Source organism: Littorina saxatilis, unplaced genomic scaffold (assembly GCF_037325665.1).
Source record: "Littorina saxatilis isolate snail1 unplaced genomic scaffold, US_GU_Lsax_2.0 scaffold_1578, whole genome shotgun sequence".
NCBI classification, from domain to species: Eukaryota; Metazoa; Mollusca; class Gastropoda; order Littorinimorpha; family Littorinidae; genus Littorina; species Littorina saxatilis.
Window position 1 is genome coordinate 2501 of NW_027129390.1, and position 17510 is coordinate 20010.

At 50.4% G+C, this 17510-nt stretch overlaps 2 protein-coding genes across 2 annotated transcripts in view; both read left to right on the top strand.

Annotated features, from left to right (window-relative positions):
• Positions 1 to 2171, top strand: part of LOC138957653 (suprabasin-like) — a gene marked incomplete at its 5' end in the record, with an annotated part of 2635 nt that extends 464 nt beyond the window's left edge. Inside the window, one exon of the mRNA XM_070328730.1 lies at positions 1 to 2171. This exon is cut by the window's left edge and continues 464 nt beyond it. Coding sequence (XP_070184831.1) covers positions 1 to 2171 — 2171 coding nt within the window.
• A 4788-nt stretch (positions 2172 to 6959) lies between these two features.
• On the top strand, positions 6960 to 10216 carry LOC138957654 (uncharacterized; the record flags this gene model as incomplete). The annotated part of the gene is made up of 5 exons (XM_070328731.1): positions 6960 to 6989; positions 7437 to 8195; positions 8228 to 8628; positions 9165 to 9464; positions 9575 to 10216. Coding segments are annotated over exons 1-5 (2132 nt in total), but the record flags the coding sequence as incomplete, so codon positions are not given.
• Positions 10217 to 17510: the final 7294 nt, after the last annotated feature.

A 17510-nucleotide genomic window follows, 5' to 3' on the forward strand; every position in this document is an offset into this window, starting at 1 on the left:
TGCCTCAGGGTCCACACAACATGAAGGCCCTACAGAGACAGCAAGCTGACACCCTGCCTCAGGGTCCACACAACATGAAGGCCCTACAGCGACAGCAAGCTGACACCCTGCCTCAGGGTCCACACAACATGAAGGCCCTACAGCGACAGCAAGCTGACACCCTGCCTCAGGGTCCACACAACATGAAGGCCCTACAGCGACAGCAAGCTGACACCCTGCCTCAGGGTCCACACAACATGAAGGCCCTACAGCGACAGCAAGCTGACACCCTGCCTCAGGGTCCACACAACATGAAGGCCCTACAGCGACAGCAAGCTGACACCCTGCCTCAGGGTCCACACAACATGAAGGCCCTACAGCGACAGCAAGCTGACACCCTGCCTCAGGGTCCACACAACATGAAGGCCCTACAGCGACAGCAAGCTGACACCCTGCCTCAGGGTCCACACAACATGAAGGCCCTACAGAGACAGCAAGCTGACACCCTGCCTCAGGGTCCACACAACATGAAGGCCCTACAGCGACAGCAAGCTGACACCCTGCCTCAGGGTCCACACAACATGAAGGCCCTACAGCGACAGCAAGCTGACACCCTGCCTCAGGGTCCACACAACATGAAGGCCCTACAGCGACAGCAAGCTGACACCCTGCCTCAGGGTCCACACAACATGAAGGCCCTACAGCGACAGCAAGCTGACACCCTGCCTCAGGGTCCACACAACATGAAGGCCCTACAGCGACAGCAAGCTGACACCCTGCCTCAGGGTCCACACAACATGAAGGCCCTACAGCGACAGCAAGCTGACACCCTGCCTCAGGGTCCACACAACATGAAGGCCCTACAGCGACAGCAAGCTGACACCCTGCCTCAGGGTCCACACAACATGAAGGCCCTACAGCGACAGCAAGCTGACACCCTGCCTCAGGGTCCACACAACATGAAGGCCCTACAGCGACAGCAAGCTGACACCCTGCCTCAGGGTCCACACAACATGAAGGCCCTACAGCGACAGCAAGCTGACACCCTGCCTCAGGGTCCACACAACATGAAGGCCCTACAGCGACAGCAAGCTGACACCCTGCCTCAGGGTCCACACAACATGAAGGCCCTACAGCGACAGCAAGCTGACACCCTGCCTCAGGGTCCACACAACATGAAGGCCCTACAGCGACAGCAAGCTGACACCCTGCCTCAGGGTCCACACAACATGAAGGCCCTACAGCGACAGCAAGCTGACACCCTGCCTCAGGGTCCACACAACATGAAGGCCCTACAGCGACAGCAAGCTGACACCCTGCCTCAGGGTCCACACAACATGAAGGCCCTACAGAGACAGCAAGCTGACACCCTGCCTCAGGGTCCACACAACATGAAGGCCCTACAGCGACAGCAAGCTGACACCCTGCCTCAGGGTCCACACAACATGAAGGCCCTACAGCGACAGCAAGCTGACACCCTGCCTCAGGGTCCACACAACATGAAGGCCCTACAGCGACAGCAAGCTGACACCCTGCCTCAGGGTCCACACAACATGAAGGCCCTACAGCGACAGCAAGCTGACACCCTGCCTCAGGGTCCACACAACATGAAGGCCCTACAGCGACAGCAAGCTGACACCCTGCCTCAGGGTCCACACAACATTAAGGCCCTACAGCGACAGCAAGCTGACACCCTGCCTCAGGGTCCACACAACATTAAGGCCCTACAGCGACAGCAAGCTGACACCCTGCCTCAGGGTCCACACAACATGAAGGCCCTACAGCGACAGCAAGCTGACACCCTGCCTCAGGGTCCACACAACATGAAGGCCCTACAGCGACAGCAAGCTGACACCCTGCCTCAGGGTCCACACAACATGAAGGCCCTACAGCGACAGCAAGCTGACACCCTGCCTCAGGGTCCACACAACATGAAGGCCCTACAGCGACAGCAAGCTGACACCCTGCCTCAGGGTCCACACAACATTAAGGCCCTACAGCGACAGCAAGCTGACACCCTGCCTCAGGGTCCACACAACATCGAATCCCTCCAGGACTATGAAGAGTCTGACGGTGATGACCTGAACATTGCCCTAGACCTAGCGATACGCACCAAGGAAGATCACTCAACAACTGAACTGATGACTCTGACACTTGAGCCACTGGACAGAGCCTTCCCCGCTGACACTTGAGCCACTGGACAGAGCCTTCCCCGCTGACACTTGAGCCACTGGACAGAGCCTTCCCCGCTGACACTTGAGCCACTGGACAGAGCCTTCCCCGCTGACACTTGAGCCACTGGACAGAGCCTTCCCCGCTGACACTTGAGCCACTGGACAGAGCCTTTCCCGCTGACACCTGAGCCACTGGACAGAGCCTTCCCCGCTGACACTTGAGCCACTGGACAGAGCCTTCCCCGCTGACACTTGAGCCACTGGACAGAGCCTTTCCCGCTGACACCTGAGCCACTGGACAGAGCCTTCCCCGCTGACACTTGAGCCACTGGACAGAGCCTTCCCCGCTGACACTTGAGCCACTGGACAGAGCCTTCCCCGCTGACACTTGAGCCACTGGACAGAGCCTTCCTTGCTGACACTTGAGCCATTGGACAGAGCCTTCCCCGCTGACACTTGAGCCACTGGACAGAGTCTTCCCCGCTGACACTTGATCCACTGGACAGAGCCTTCCCCGCTGACACTTGATCCACTGGACAGAGCCTTCCCCGCTGACACTTGAGCCACTGGACAGAGCCTTCCCCGCTGACACTTGAGCCACTGGACAGAGCCTTCCTTGCTGACACTTGAGCCATTGGACAGAGCCTTCCCCGCTGACACTTGAGCCACTGGACAGAGTCTTCCCCGCTAACACTTGATCCACTGGACAGAGCCTTCCCCGCTGACACTTGAGCCACTGGACAGAGCCTTCCCCGCTGACACTTGAGCCACTGGACAGAGCCTTCCTTGCTGACACTTGAGCCATTGGACAGAGCCTTCCCCGCTGACACTTGAGCCACTGGACAGAGTCTTCCCCGCTAACACTTGATCCACTGGACAGAGCCTTCCCCGCTGACACTTGATCCACTGGACAGAGCCTTCCCCGCTGACACTTGAGCCACTGGACAGAGCCTTCCCCGCTAACACTTGATCCACTGGACAGAGCCTTCCCCGCTGACACTTGAGCCACTGGACAGAGCCTTCCCCGCTGACACTTGATCCACTGGACAGAGCCTTCCCCGCTGACACTTGAGCCACTGGACAGAGCCTTCCCCGCTGACACTTGAGCCACTGGACAGAGCCTTCCCCGCTGACACCTGGACACACGTTTTCACAGATGGTTCCGCTGAGAGTGCAGTGAAGAATGGGGGAGGAGGCGTTTTCATTTGTTTCCCTGACCGAAGCTGCCTCACCGAATCCATTCCACCTGGGCAGCTGTCTGCCTACTTCAGGCCCGAAGTCTGTGCTCTCCTTGAGGCAGCCAGCACCCTCGACAAACACGAGAGGCCATTTCAGCCAACCGTCTTCCTGACGGATTGTGCTCTCCTTGAGGTAGCCAGCACCTTCGACAAACCCGAGAGGCCACTTCAGCCAACCGTCTTTGTCACGATTTAGTGACATGGATCAAGAAAGTGTCACTCTGTGGGGTGCCTTCTCTTGGTCAATTGCGATAGAAAGCGCCTGTGCTTTCTGTCAACGGTTGTGGGTTTTGCTGACAGCGCGTAACGAACACGGATATTTTGTGTTGCACGGATTTCACGGGGGTGATTTCTGCTGTCGAGGCAGAATTGTCGATAACTAAACTGGGGTATGTGACAGGGTTAGTCACGTGATTTCGTCAAGGTTGTCTGTCTGAGACATGTTAACTGGACACTCGAAAACTCAGCGCTGGGGAGAACGGTCGGTGTCTTATATTTCCTGCGAGTTTGATGGACTTCATCGCTTTGATTTCTGCATTGATATTCAACGCGCCGCTCTGCATGTACAGGAGGGCTTCATGAAAACTTCAGTTTGAGACCACTTTCTCTCCGTTCACATGCGGTCTGACGTAACGGGTCGTCAATTTCTCTTCGCTGTGCGGGAAAGAAATTTCACCGCATAAAGGATTCGGCAAGAGGGTGAATGGGGTATCGCTGTTGACGAACAGGTGCCATTCAAAGGAGGAAGCGGTTTTCGCTTCAATGAGAGTGCTACCTACATAGGCTTTTGAGGTAATAAATCATTATTTAACGCTGTTGACGAGTCTGTGTTTGTGGAATGAAATACTCTCTGTTGTTCTTTCCAGGTTAGCGCATAATTTGCTCTTTGTGACGCTAAAATAATAATCTGTATATGGTTTTTGCAGATATGGAGAGAAGGAAGGAAATGGCTGATTTGTTGTTATAAAAGTTCGTTTGTGCAGGCCCACGTGCTCGATGAGATATGTGTGAAGATGACATGTTTAACCGTGGAGGTTGAGGGGTAGCTTGGCATGTTTAGTGCACCGGTGCTTTTTGTTGCAGCCTTTCTTCATCTTCTACTGTTGCTGGCTGTTTTGCTGCCTATTTGCGGACGCTGTAACCGGACCATCAGACATAACCCGCTAACCGGTTAACCAGCAACTGAGTGAGGCGCCTGATGTCTCCACTTTTCCCTGCTTCGTAGCCACGCCAGACGGCACTACATTCTACGGAGCAGTTGTGGAGACTATGAACAAATTACAGGCCGTCCACTCAGTGGCACCACAAAGCTAAGTGCACCATGTCTTATGCACCCTTCATACCACCTGGTCATCTATTATATTTGTGATTGTCGCGTGCATGCACGTTTGCATGTTTAGTTTTTCACACAAAAACTTTGGCCACACCACACAGCACTCACAGAACACCGATGTAAATAAATGTAAGTATTTAATAGTTCCCAGTTGGGTGAAATATGGGGGTGACGATGGATGGAACAATGGAAGGGTTAACACGAATACATGAAGATGAACATAATGAACATGAGAAAGTACACAACAGTCAAAATAATGTCAACAAACGACATACGAGACAATCAGGATAGTCAAACACAAAGCACGTACGTCATAAAGGCCCTCCTCATTCCATAAATGATATCTATCGTAAGAAAGTACTTATCTACACGTTCGACGAATTCAGGGGGGGGGGGGGTGCGCCCTCGGGTCGACACCTGCGTCTCTGTCGCGGGGGTGAGAGAATCAGCCCAGTTAAGAGCTGTCACACGGCACACACTCTGCAGCGGCGGCGCCGGTTCGATGTTGCTGCCCAACAGCAGCGTGGTTGCGCCGCTGTGACGTTACAAGATAGCTGCTCAAAACAGCGTAATGAAGCCTCGGAGAAGATCCAGAGGGGCTGCTCACACAGCAGCGTGGGGGTGACGATGCGAGAGTCCAAACTGGCTGCTCAAGCAGCAGCGTGGTGGTGCCTCCTCCATGCTGTGAAGCTAGGGTTCGCACCTTCCCGTCCGGTCTGTCTTCGACAGTAAACACTGAAAGCCTAGAAGGCCAAAGTCAATAATCTCCCCAAAAATATAAGACACGTGACTTCCTCCTCCAATAGACATCATTATTAGGGATGAGGAGGAAGCACAATGACTCTAAACTTTGGTTTCCTTCTACCATATAATTTACCATTATAATGATTTCCTTTTAAACCCTATGATGAACACTATTTACAACACAAAGACGAGACAAAACAGTACAACTGGTAACTAATGTAGGTTCCCTGTCCCCTGCCACCGGCCGCTAATTCACCTTCAGCAAAAACTGACAAAAGTCTATCCAATTAGACCAAGAAATATGACTTACCTCACACAGGCTAATGAAAATCATCGCGTACACTTTACGCAACCGACTTTAACAAAGTCCACAGTAGACGTACATTACTACTGAAAATAACTTCGAACTCAAACGACAATTCACACACGAATTTCGAAGCCGTTCGACAAACATCTGGTCTCGGCCGAGACAGAAAAAAGAATGCTTATGAATTTTACAGTCAGCAACCAGGTAACCGGTGAACTCTACAAATAGCGCGCAGCCTACCGTGAACGTCCCGTGCAATGCGTGCAAAGCGTGCAAGGCGCGAATCACTGAGCTAAGCCCAGCTACAGGTCTTCCCACCTTGACACAGGTACCTGTCAGCAACGCCCGACCAAGGAACCTTATAACTACATACAACTGTCCGCGACAGAGATTATACTCGAGTGATGACAGCGTGGGGTGTGTGACACCTGCATAAAACCAGCAGTTTACAGATCAGCTATATTTTCCTAACTTTACACGGGATCAGTGTGTTACTATAATTTTCTACACTTAACTGGCATTTGTTGTCAGTGACCTCTTGGTATTTTACGTTTTGAACGTAAAAGAACATATTTGGAGTGAAGTCTCGAGGGAGGTGGCGTGTTATTACATAAACAGGCGTCTGAAACTTATACTTTTGTTGATTCTATCTATTTGTATGACTGCGGGAGTGGATCGTGGTGTGGTTAGTTAGTTAGAAGTAACTAACCGTTCATAATCACCTTATTGTGATATTGAAACGTGACAGTCTTCCTGACGGACTGTGCTCTCCTTGAGGCAGCCAGCACCCTCGACAAACCCGAGAGGCCACTTCAGCCAACCGTCTTCCTGACGGACTGTGCTCTCCTTGAGGCAGCCAGCACCCTCGACAAACCCGAGAGGCCACTTCAGCCAACCGTCTTCCTGACGGACTGTGCTCTCCTTGAGGCAGCCAGCACCCTCGACAAACCCGAGAGGCCACTTCAGCCAACCGTCTTCCTGACGGACTGTGCTCTCCTTGAGGCAGCCAGCACCCTCGACAAACCCGAGAGGCCACTTCAGCCAACCGTCTTCCTGACGGACTGTGCTCTCCTTGAAGCAGCCAGCACCCTCAACTAATCCGAGAGGCCACTTCAGCCAACCGTCTTCCTGACGGACTGCAGATCTGTGCTCCAGAGCCTGCAAGAAAACAACAACAGAAGTCAATGGCAACCCCCACAGAAACGGAAGGTCAGGTGTTACAGGGGGCTGGCAGCATGGACAGTAACACGTCACGGTGCAGGCCACTGCCATTCGCCCGACGAATACACATTGTCTCTGGCTCACACCGCTGTCACGACACAGATAATAATATATTAGAATAGATAGATAATATAAGGATACAATAAGGATAATATAGGATACCATAACGATAAGGACAAGCATAAAGATAAGGATAAGATTGCATATCGTCCTGTGAGGTTGATATATATGTTATTTTAGGTTGCTTTTGCACAGAAAGAGCCATATTATGTTCAAATGAAATATACCTGTACTGACCACACGTCAATAGCTGTATGATGTCAAGCCGTCTCAAGTGTCCATACCTGTACTGACCACACGTCAATTGCTGTATGATGTCAAGCCGTCTCAAGTGTCCATACCTGTACTGACCACACTACGCTGTGATCTGCTTTTCCGAGTCGTGGTTGACCGAGGATGACGGGGACCCAGATTTACCTGGCTTCTCTGTCGTTCGACTTGACCGCACCCGGGAGGACACTGGCAAGTCTAGAGGAGGCGGTGTCTGCATATTTGTCAGCAACAATGTGTGCACCAACATCACCGTCAAGGAGAAGGTCTGCTGTGAGGACATTGAACTTTTAACTGCTGCCCTCCGGCCCTTGTACCTCCCACGGGAGTTCAACCAACTCTTCGTGACCGCACTGTACATTCACCCCAAGGCAGATGCGAAGGTGGCCTGCTCCAAGGTGGCGGAGGTTGTGCACAGGTTGGCTTCGCAGTCCCCCGACGCCCCTTGCCTTGTGCTCGGGGACTTCAACCACTGCAAGCTGAACCGAGCGCTCCCCCACTTCAAGCAGTACGTCACGTGTCTGACTCACAAGACCAAGACCATCGACCTGTGCTACGGCAACATCCGCGGCGCCTACAGCTCCAAGCCACTCCCTGGCCTCGGCAGGAGCCCCCACAACATGGTGCAGCTGGTGCCTACATACCGACAGCGTCTGAAGCGGGAGAAGCCCATCGTGAGAGAGGTGAAGAAGTGGACCAGTGACTCGTCAGAGGCTCTTAGCGGCTGCTTTGAGTCTACAGACTGGAGCATCTTCTTTGACCCCAGCCTCGATGCGACAGCCGACGCCACCTCGGCGTACATCGCCTTCTGCGCAGACACTGTTCTTGAGACCAAGTCCTGCACAGTCTACCCCAAAACCAAGCCTTGGGTAACACCGGGTTTGAAGAGGCTGCTCTACAGGAAGGGTTGTTCAAGAGCGATGACTGCGACGAGGTGAAGGCTGTCCAGCGGCAACTTACCAGGCAGATCAGAGAGGACAAACGTCGCTTCGCGACCAAGCTGGAGAATAACTTTAGAGAGGGCAACTCCAGGCAGTACTGGCAGGACGTCCAGACCATCACCGGCTACAAGCCGAAGAAAGTCCCACTCAAGACGACGGATGAGGCGAAGCTGGCAGGAGAGCTCAACACTTTCTACGCCCGGTTTGATCAGCGTGACTTCAGCGAAGAACAACGGAAAGTCATGGAGGAGGTGCTCAGCCGCCCGTCCATGCCCATCACCATCACCACCGACGAAGTCCGGTCGAACTTCAAGAAGCTCAAAGCACGCAGTGCTGCAGGCCCAGACAACATCACTGGCAGGCTTCTACGGGAATGCTGAGACTCCCTTGCCCCTGGGCGGGGATATAGCTCAGTTGGTAGCACGCTGGATTTGTATTCAGTTTGCCGCTGTCAGCGTGAGTTCGATCCCAGGTTCGGCGGAAATTTATTTCACAGAGTCAACTTTGTGTGCAGACTCTCTTCGGTGTCCGAACCCTCCCCCCGTGTACACTACATTGGGTGTGCACGTTAAAGATCCCACGATTGACAAAAGGGTCTTTCCTGGCAAAATTGCTTAGGCACAGTTAATAATTGTCTACCTATACCCGTGTGACTTGGAATAACAGGCCGTGAAAGGTAAATATGTGCCGAAATGGGCTGCAATCTACTGGCCGTATAAAATTTCATCCCACACGGCATCACTGCAGAGCGCCTAGAACTGTACCCACGGAATATGCGCAATATAAGCCTCATTGATTGATTGATTGATTGACTACTGCGAGCTCTTCCAGAGGTCCCTCGACGAACATTCCATCCCTGCAATCTGGAAGAGCTCCATCATTGTTCCTGTGCCCAAGAAGCCGGCCCAATCCCTCGACACTGAACGACTACAGGCCTGTAGCGCTCACCTCCATCCCCTTCAAGTGCGCTGAGAAGTTGGTCCTTCGGAGGCTGAGGTTGGAGACAGAGGACCATCAGGATCCTCTTCAGTTTGCATACACCCGCAACCGGAGTACTGAAGATGCGATCCTGACCCTCGTCCACAACGTCTCCGCCCACCTGGAGAAACCCTCCTCTTACGCCAGGGTCCTGTTCATCGACTTCAGCAGCGCCTTCAACACCATCCAGCCTCATCTCATGATGAGGAAGCTGCTGGAGTTCGACGTCAATCCAGTGCTGATCAGTTGAGTCTTCAGCTTCCTTACGAAGCGAACCCAGCGGGTCCGTATTGGACAAGTCTTGTCCAAGGCTGTCGCCACCAATACAGGCGCCCCTCAAGGCTGCGTGCTGTCTCCCACGCTCTTCACGCTGTACACCGCCGACTCCTGAAGAACGACGAATCGGCGTACAGAAACGCCGTGGAGGAGCTGGTGCAGTGGTGCGACGACAACTTCCTGGAGCTCAACGTGAGCAAGACGAAGGAACTCATCATGGACTTCCGACGAACCAAGTCCCCCGTCGACCCCATCATCATCAAGGGCGAACCAGTCGAGATGGTGGATACCTACAAGTATCTGGGCACCATCATCGACAACCAGCTCGACTGGTCGCCAAACGTGGACGCCGTGTGCAAGCGGGCAAACCAGAGGCTCTTCTTCCTGAGGAAGCTGCGGCAGTTCCACGTCGACCCGCAGATCCTCCATCTCTTCTACCAGGCGACTATTCAGAGTGTCGTCTCCTTCAACCAGCTCTGCTACCACAGCAGTGCAAAGAAGGGCGACATGGAAAGGTTGGAGAAGATCGTGAAGAAAGCAGGCTCCGTCATTGGCTCTGAGCTTCAGCCTCTCAGCACTCGATTCCCGAGTGTGGCGCTGAAGAAGCTGAGCATGATCCGCTCTGACGACCGCCACCCTCTGCACCAGGCGCTCGCATCGTGCGAGCCCACGCGAGAGTCATCACGCCGTTTGAGGTGCTGGCGGGCCAGGACGAACCGGATGAGGTACTCGTTCCTCCCGATGGCTGTACGACTATACAACCAGTCCCTGTGAATGTGATAGTATACTAGATAGACTTGAGTGCTGTGAAATTTGACTATGGGTGATGTGAACTGGGCTGTGAGGACTATGGGTGATGCGAACTGTGACTGCGGAAGGACAGTGAGTGCTGTGAACTGTGGTACGTAATAGGGGGGGTGGGGTATGATGTAATGTAATTTGTGATAATGTATGGGGGTTATGATGTAATGTATATATGTATGATGATGTATTATGTGTCGATTGTGAATGTATGGTGGGGTGAGGTGGGGTGGGGGGGTATGATGTAATTAATGTACGATGATGTACTTGGTGTTTATGATTGTTTGTTAGTTGTAGATTATAGTACGATGTCTGATGTTGTAATGTTTGTGCGGGTGTTATAATGCAATATGTTATGATGTAATGTATGATGATGTATTCGGTGCATGATAGTGGATGTATGCTTGTTAGTTGTAGATTATAGTACGATGTTTGATGTTGTAATGTTTGTGCGTGTTTTATAATGCAATATGTTATGATGTAATGTATGATGATGTATTCGGTGCATGATAGTGGATGTATGCTTGTTAGTTGTAGATTATAGTACGATGTTTGATGTTGTAATGTTTGTGCGTGTGTTATAATGCAATATGTTATGATGTAATGTATGATGATGTATTCGGTGCATGATAGTGGATGTATGCTTGTTAGTTGTAGATCTAGTACGATGTTTGAGGTTGTAATGTTTGTGCGGGTGTTATAATGCAATATGTAGCCGTATGAGGGTTCCAGTGTGTGAGTTGTACATGGCCGGGTGCTAGAGTGCTGCATGAATGAGTAAGTGCATGTGGAGCTGTATGGCTGGGTGAATTGTGGGTTGCGTACGTCCGAGGGGCGCATGTAGCCTGTGTGTCTGAAGTAGTGGGTAGGCTATGTTGCCTAAGGGTGTGCTGATATTGAACTTCAGTTGTGTTTTGTAAATGTCTATGTATCAGTGTATCATGTCTTGCCACACACATGCCAAATTTCCTTGTATTGATGAGGACAATAAAACTTCTTGTATCTTGTATCTTGTATCAATTGCTGTAGGCTATGATGTCAAGCCGTCTCAAGTGTCCATACCTGTACTGACAACACTACAATTGCTGTATGATGTCAAGCCGTCTCAAGTGTCCATACCTGTACTGACAACACGTCAATAGCTGTATGATGTCAAGCCGTCTCAAGTGTCCATACCTGTACTGACCACACGTCAATAGCTGTATGATGTCAAGCCGTCTCAAGTGTCCATACCTGTACTGACCACACGTCAATTGCTGTATGATGTCAAGCCGTCTCTAGTGTCCATACCTGTACTGACCACACGTCAATAGCTGTATGATGTCAAGCCGTCTATAGTGTCCATACCTGTACTGACCACACGTCAATAGCTGTATGATGTCAAGCCGTCTCTAGTGTCCATACCTGTACTGACCACACGTCAATAGCTGTATGATGTCAAGCCGTCTCAAGTGTCCATACCTGTACTGACCACACGTCAATAGCTGTATGATGTCAAGCCGTCTCTAGTGTCCATACCTGTACTGACCACACTACAATTGCTGTATGATGTCAAGCCGTCTCAAGTGTCCATACCTGTACTGACCACACGTCAATAGCTGTATGATGTCAAGCCGTCTCTAGTGTCCATACCTGTACTGACCACACGTCAATAGCTGTATGATGTCAAGCCGTCTCAAGTGTCCATACCTGTACTGACCACACTACAATTGCTGTATGATGTCAAGCCGTCTCAAGTGTCCATACCTGTACTGACCACACGTCAATAGCTGTATGATGTCAAGCCGTCTCTAGTGTCCATACCTGTACTGACCACACGTCAATAGCTGTATGATGTCAAGCCGTCTCAAGTGTCCATACCTGTACTGACCACACGTCAATAGCTGTATGATGTCAAGCCGTATCTAGTGTCCATACCTGTACTGACCACACGTCAATAGCTGTATGATGTCAAGCCGTCTCAAGTGTCCATACCTGTACTGACCACACGTCAATAGCTGTATGATGTCAAGCCGTCTCTAGTGTCCATACCTGTACTGACCACACGTCAATAGCTGTATGATGTCAAGCCGTCTCAAGTGTCCATACCTGTACTGACCACACGTCAATTGCTGTATGATGTCAAGCCGTCTCTAGTGTCCATACCTGTACTGACCACACGTCAATAGCTGTATGATGTCAAGCCGTCTCTAGTGTCCATACCTGTACTGACCACACGTCAATAGCTGTATGATGTCAAGCCGTCTCTAGTGTCCATACCTGTACTGACCACACGTCAATAGCTGTATGATGTCAAGCCGTCTCTAGTGTCCATACCTGTACTGACCACACGTCAATAGCTGTATGATGTCAAGCCGTCTCTAGTGTCCATACCTGTACTGACCACACGTCAATAGCTGTATGATGTCAAGCCGTCTCTAGTGTCCATACCTGTACTGACCACACGTCAATAGCTGTATGATGTCAAGCCGTCTCTAGTGTCCATACCTGTACTGACCACACGTCAATAGCTGTATGATGTAAAGCCGTCTCTAGTGTCCATACCTGTACTGACAACACGTCAATAGCTGTATGATGTCAAGCCGTCTATAGTGTCCATACCTGTACTGACCACACGTCAATAGCTGTATGATGTCAAGCCGTCTCTAGTGTCCATACCTGTACTGACCACACGTCAATAGCTGTATGATGTCAAGCCGTCTCTAGTGTCCATACCTGTACTGACCACACGTCAATAGCTGTATGATGTCAAGCCGTCTCTAGTGTCCATACCTGTACTGACCACACGTCAATAGCTGTATGATGTCAAGCCGTCTCTAGTGTCCATACCTGTACTGACCACACGTCAATAGCTGTATGATGTCAAGCCGTCTCTAGTGTCCATACCTGTACTGACCACACGTCAATAGCTGTATGATGTCAAGCCGTCTCTAGTGTCCATACCTGTACTGACCACACGTCAATAGCTGTATGATGTCAAGCCGTCTCTAGTGTCCATACCTGTACTGACCACACGTCAATAGCTGTATGATGTCAAGCCGTCTCTAGTGTCCATACCTGTACTGACCACACGTCAATAGCTGTATGATGTCAAGCCGTCTCTAGTGTCCATACCTGTACTGACCACACGTCAATAGCTGTATGATGTCAAGCCGTCTCTAGTGTCCATACCTGTACTGACCACACGTCAATAGCTGTATGATGTCAAGCCGTCTCTAGTGTCCATACCTGTACTGACCACACGTCAATTGCTGTATGATGTCAAGCCGTCTCAAGTGTCCATACCTGTACTGACCACACGTCAATAGCTGTATGATGTCAAGCCGTCTCTAGTGTCCATACCTGTACTGACCACACGTCAATTGCTGTATGATGTCAAGCCGTCTCTAGTGTCCATACCTGTACTGACCACACGTCAATAGCTGTATGATGTCAAGCCGTCTATAGTGTCCATACCTGTACTGACCACACGTCAATAGCTGTATGATGTCAAGCCGTCTCTAGTGTCCATACCTGTACTGACCACACGTCAATAGCTGTATGATGTCAAGCCGTCTCAGGTGTCCATACCTGTACTGACCACACGTCAATAGCTGTATGATGTCAAGCCGTCTCTAGTGTCCATACCTGTACTGACCACACGTCAATAGCTGTATGATGTCAAGCCGTCTCTAGTGTCCATACCTGTACTGACCACACGTCAATAGCTGTATGATGTCAAGCCGTCTCTAGTGTCCATACCTGTACTGACCACACGTCAATAGCTGTATGATGTCAAGCCGTCTCTAGTGTCCATACCTGTACTGACCACACGTCAATAGCTGTATGATGTCAAGCCGTCTCTAGTGTCCATACCTGTACTGACCACACGTCAATAGCTGTATGATGTCAAGCCGTCTCTAGTGTCCATACCTGTACTGACCACACGTCAATAGCTGTATGATGTCAAGCCGTCTCTAGTGTCCATACCTGTACTGACCACACGTCAATAGCTGTATGATGTCAAGCCGTCTCTAGTGTCCATACCTGTACTGACCACACGTCAATAGCTGTATGATGTCAAGCCGTCTCTAGTGTCCATACCTGTACTGACCACACGTCAATAGCTGTATGATGTCAAGCCGTCTCTAGTGTCCATACCTGTACTGACCACACGTCAATAGCTGTATGATGTCAAGCCGTCTCTAGTGTCCATACCTGTACTGACCACACGTCAATTGCTGTATGATGTCAAGCCGTCTCAAGTGTCCATACCTGTACTGACCACACTACAATTGCTGTATGATGTCAAGCCGTCTCTAGTGTCCATACCTGTACTGACCACACGTCAATAGCTGTATGATGTCAAGCCGTCTCTAGTGTCCATACCTGTACTGACCACACGTCAATAGCTGTATGATGTCAAGCCGTCTCTAGTGTCCATACCTGTACTGACCACACGTCAATAGCTGTATGATGTCAAGCCGTCTCAAGTGTCCATACCTGTACTGACCACACTACAATTGCTGTATGATGTCAAGCCGTCTCAAGTGTCCATACCTGTACTGACCACACGTCAATAGCTGTATGATGTCAAGCCGTCTCAAGTGTCCATACCTGTACTGACCACACGTCAATAGCTGTATGATGTCAAGCCGTCTCAAGTGTCCATACCTGTACTGACCACACGTCAATAGCTGTATGATGTCAAGCCGTCTCAAGTGTCCATACCTGTACTGACCACACGTCAATAGCTGTATGATGTCAAGCCGTCTCAAGTGTCCATACCTGTACTGACCACACGTCAATAGCTGTATGATGTCAAGCCGTCTCAAGTGTCCATACCTGTACTGACCACACGTCAATAGCTGTATGATGTCAAGCCGTCTCTAGTGTCCATACCTGTACTGACCACACGTCAATAGCTGTATGATGTCAAGCCGTCTCTAGTGTCCATACCTGTACTGACCACACGTCAATAGCTGTATGATGTCAAGCCGTCTATAGTGTCCATACCTGTACTGACCACACTTCAATTGCTGTATGATGTCAAGCCGTCTCTAGTGTCCATACCTGTACTGACCACACGTCAATAGCTGTATGATGTCAAGCCGTCTCTAGTGTCCATACCTGTACTGACCACACTACAATTGCTGTATGATGTCAAGCCGTCTCAAGTGTCCATACCTGTACTGACCACACGTCAATAGCTGTATGATGTCAAGCCGTCTCAAGTGTCCATACCTGTACTGACAACACGTCAATAGCTGTATGATGTCAAGCCGTCTCTAGTGTCCATACCTGTACTGACCACACGTCAATAGCTGTATGATGTCAAGCCGTCTCTAGTGTCCATACCTGTACTGACCACACGTCAATAGCTGTATGATGTCAAGCCGTCTCTAGTGTCCATACCTGTACTGACCACACGTCAATAGCTGTATGATGTCAAGCCGTCTCTAGTGTCCATACCTGTACTGACCACACGTCAATAGCTGTATGATGTCAAGCCGTCTATAGTGTCCATACCTGTACTGACCACACGTCAATAGCTGTATGATGTCAAGCCGTCTCTAGTGTCCATACCTGTACTGACCACACGTCAATTGCTGTATGATGTCAAGCCGTCTCTAGTGTCCATACCTGTACTGACCACACGTCAATAGCTGTATGATGTCAAGCCGTCTCTAGTGTCCATACCTGTACTGACCACACGTCAATAGCTGTATGATGTCAAGCCGTCTATAGTGTCCATACCTGTACTGACCACACGTCAATAGCTGTATGATGTCAAGCCGTCTCAAGTGTCCATACCTGTACTGACCACACGTCAATTGCTGTATGATGTCAAGCCGTCTCTAGTGTCCATACCTGTACTGACCACACGTCAATAGCTGTATGATGTCAAGCCGTCTCTAGTGTCCATACCTGTACTGACCACACGTCAATAGCTGTATGATGTCAAGCCGTCTCTAGTGTCCATACCTGTACTGACCACACGTCAATAGCTGTATGATGTCAAGCCGTCTCTAGTGTCCATACCTGTACTGACCACACGTCAATAGCTGTATGATGTCAAGCCGTCTCTAGTGTCCATACCTGTACTGACCACACGTCAATTGCTGTATGATGTCAAGCCGTCTCTAGTGTCCATACCTGTACTGACCACACGTCAATAGCTGTATGATGTCAAGCCGTCTCTAGTGTCCATACCTGTACTGACCACACGTCAATAGCTGTATGATGTCAAGCCGTCTCTAGTGTCCATACCTGTACTGACCACACGTCAATAGCTGTATGATGTCAAGCCGTCTCTAGTGTCCATACCTGTACTGACCACACGTCAATAGCTGTATGATGTCAAGCCGTCTCTAGTGTCCATACCTGTACTGACCACACGTCAATTGCTGTATGATGTCAAGCCGTCTCTAGTGTCCATACCTGTACTGACCACACGTCAATAGCTGTATGATGTCAAGCCGTCTCTAGTGTCCATACCTGTACTGACCACACGTCAATAGCTGTATGATGTCAAGCCGTCTCTAGTGTCCATACCTGTACTGACCACACGTCAATAGCTGTATGATGTCAAGCCGTCTCAAGTGTCCATACCTGTACTGACCACACGTCAATAGCTGTATGATGTCAAGCCGTCTCTAGTGTCCATACCTGTACTGACCACACGTCAATTGCTGTATGATGTCAACAGTCAGGAAGGAAGCAAATACTGGTGAGGTTTCGGACAATGTGTCCCAGGGACTGCTTGGGTAACATGGTGTTCACTGCTTGGGTTCCAACACATTGGGGTGTTTTCTCTATTATATGAAGCAGTGAACACCATGCAAGCAGTGAACACCATGTTACCCAAGCAGTGAACATCATGCAAGCAGTGAACACCATGTTACCCAAGCAGTGAACATCATGCAAGCAGTGAACACCATGTTACCCAAGCAGTGAACACCATGTTACCCAAGCAGTGAACACCATGTTACCCAAGCAGTGAACATCATGTTACCCAAGCAGTGAACACCATGTTACCCAAGCAGTGAACACCATGTTACCCAAGCAGTGAACATCATGTTACCCAAGCAGTGAACACCATCTTTCCCAAGCAGGGAACACCATGTTACCCAAGCAGTGAACACAATGTTATCCAAGCAGTGAACACCATGTTACCCAAGCAGTGAACACCATGTTACCCAAGCAGTG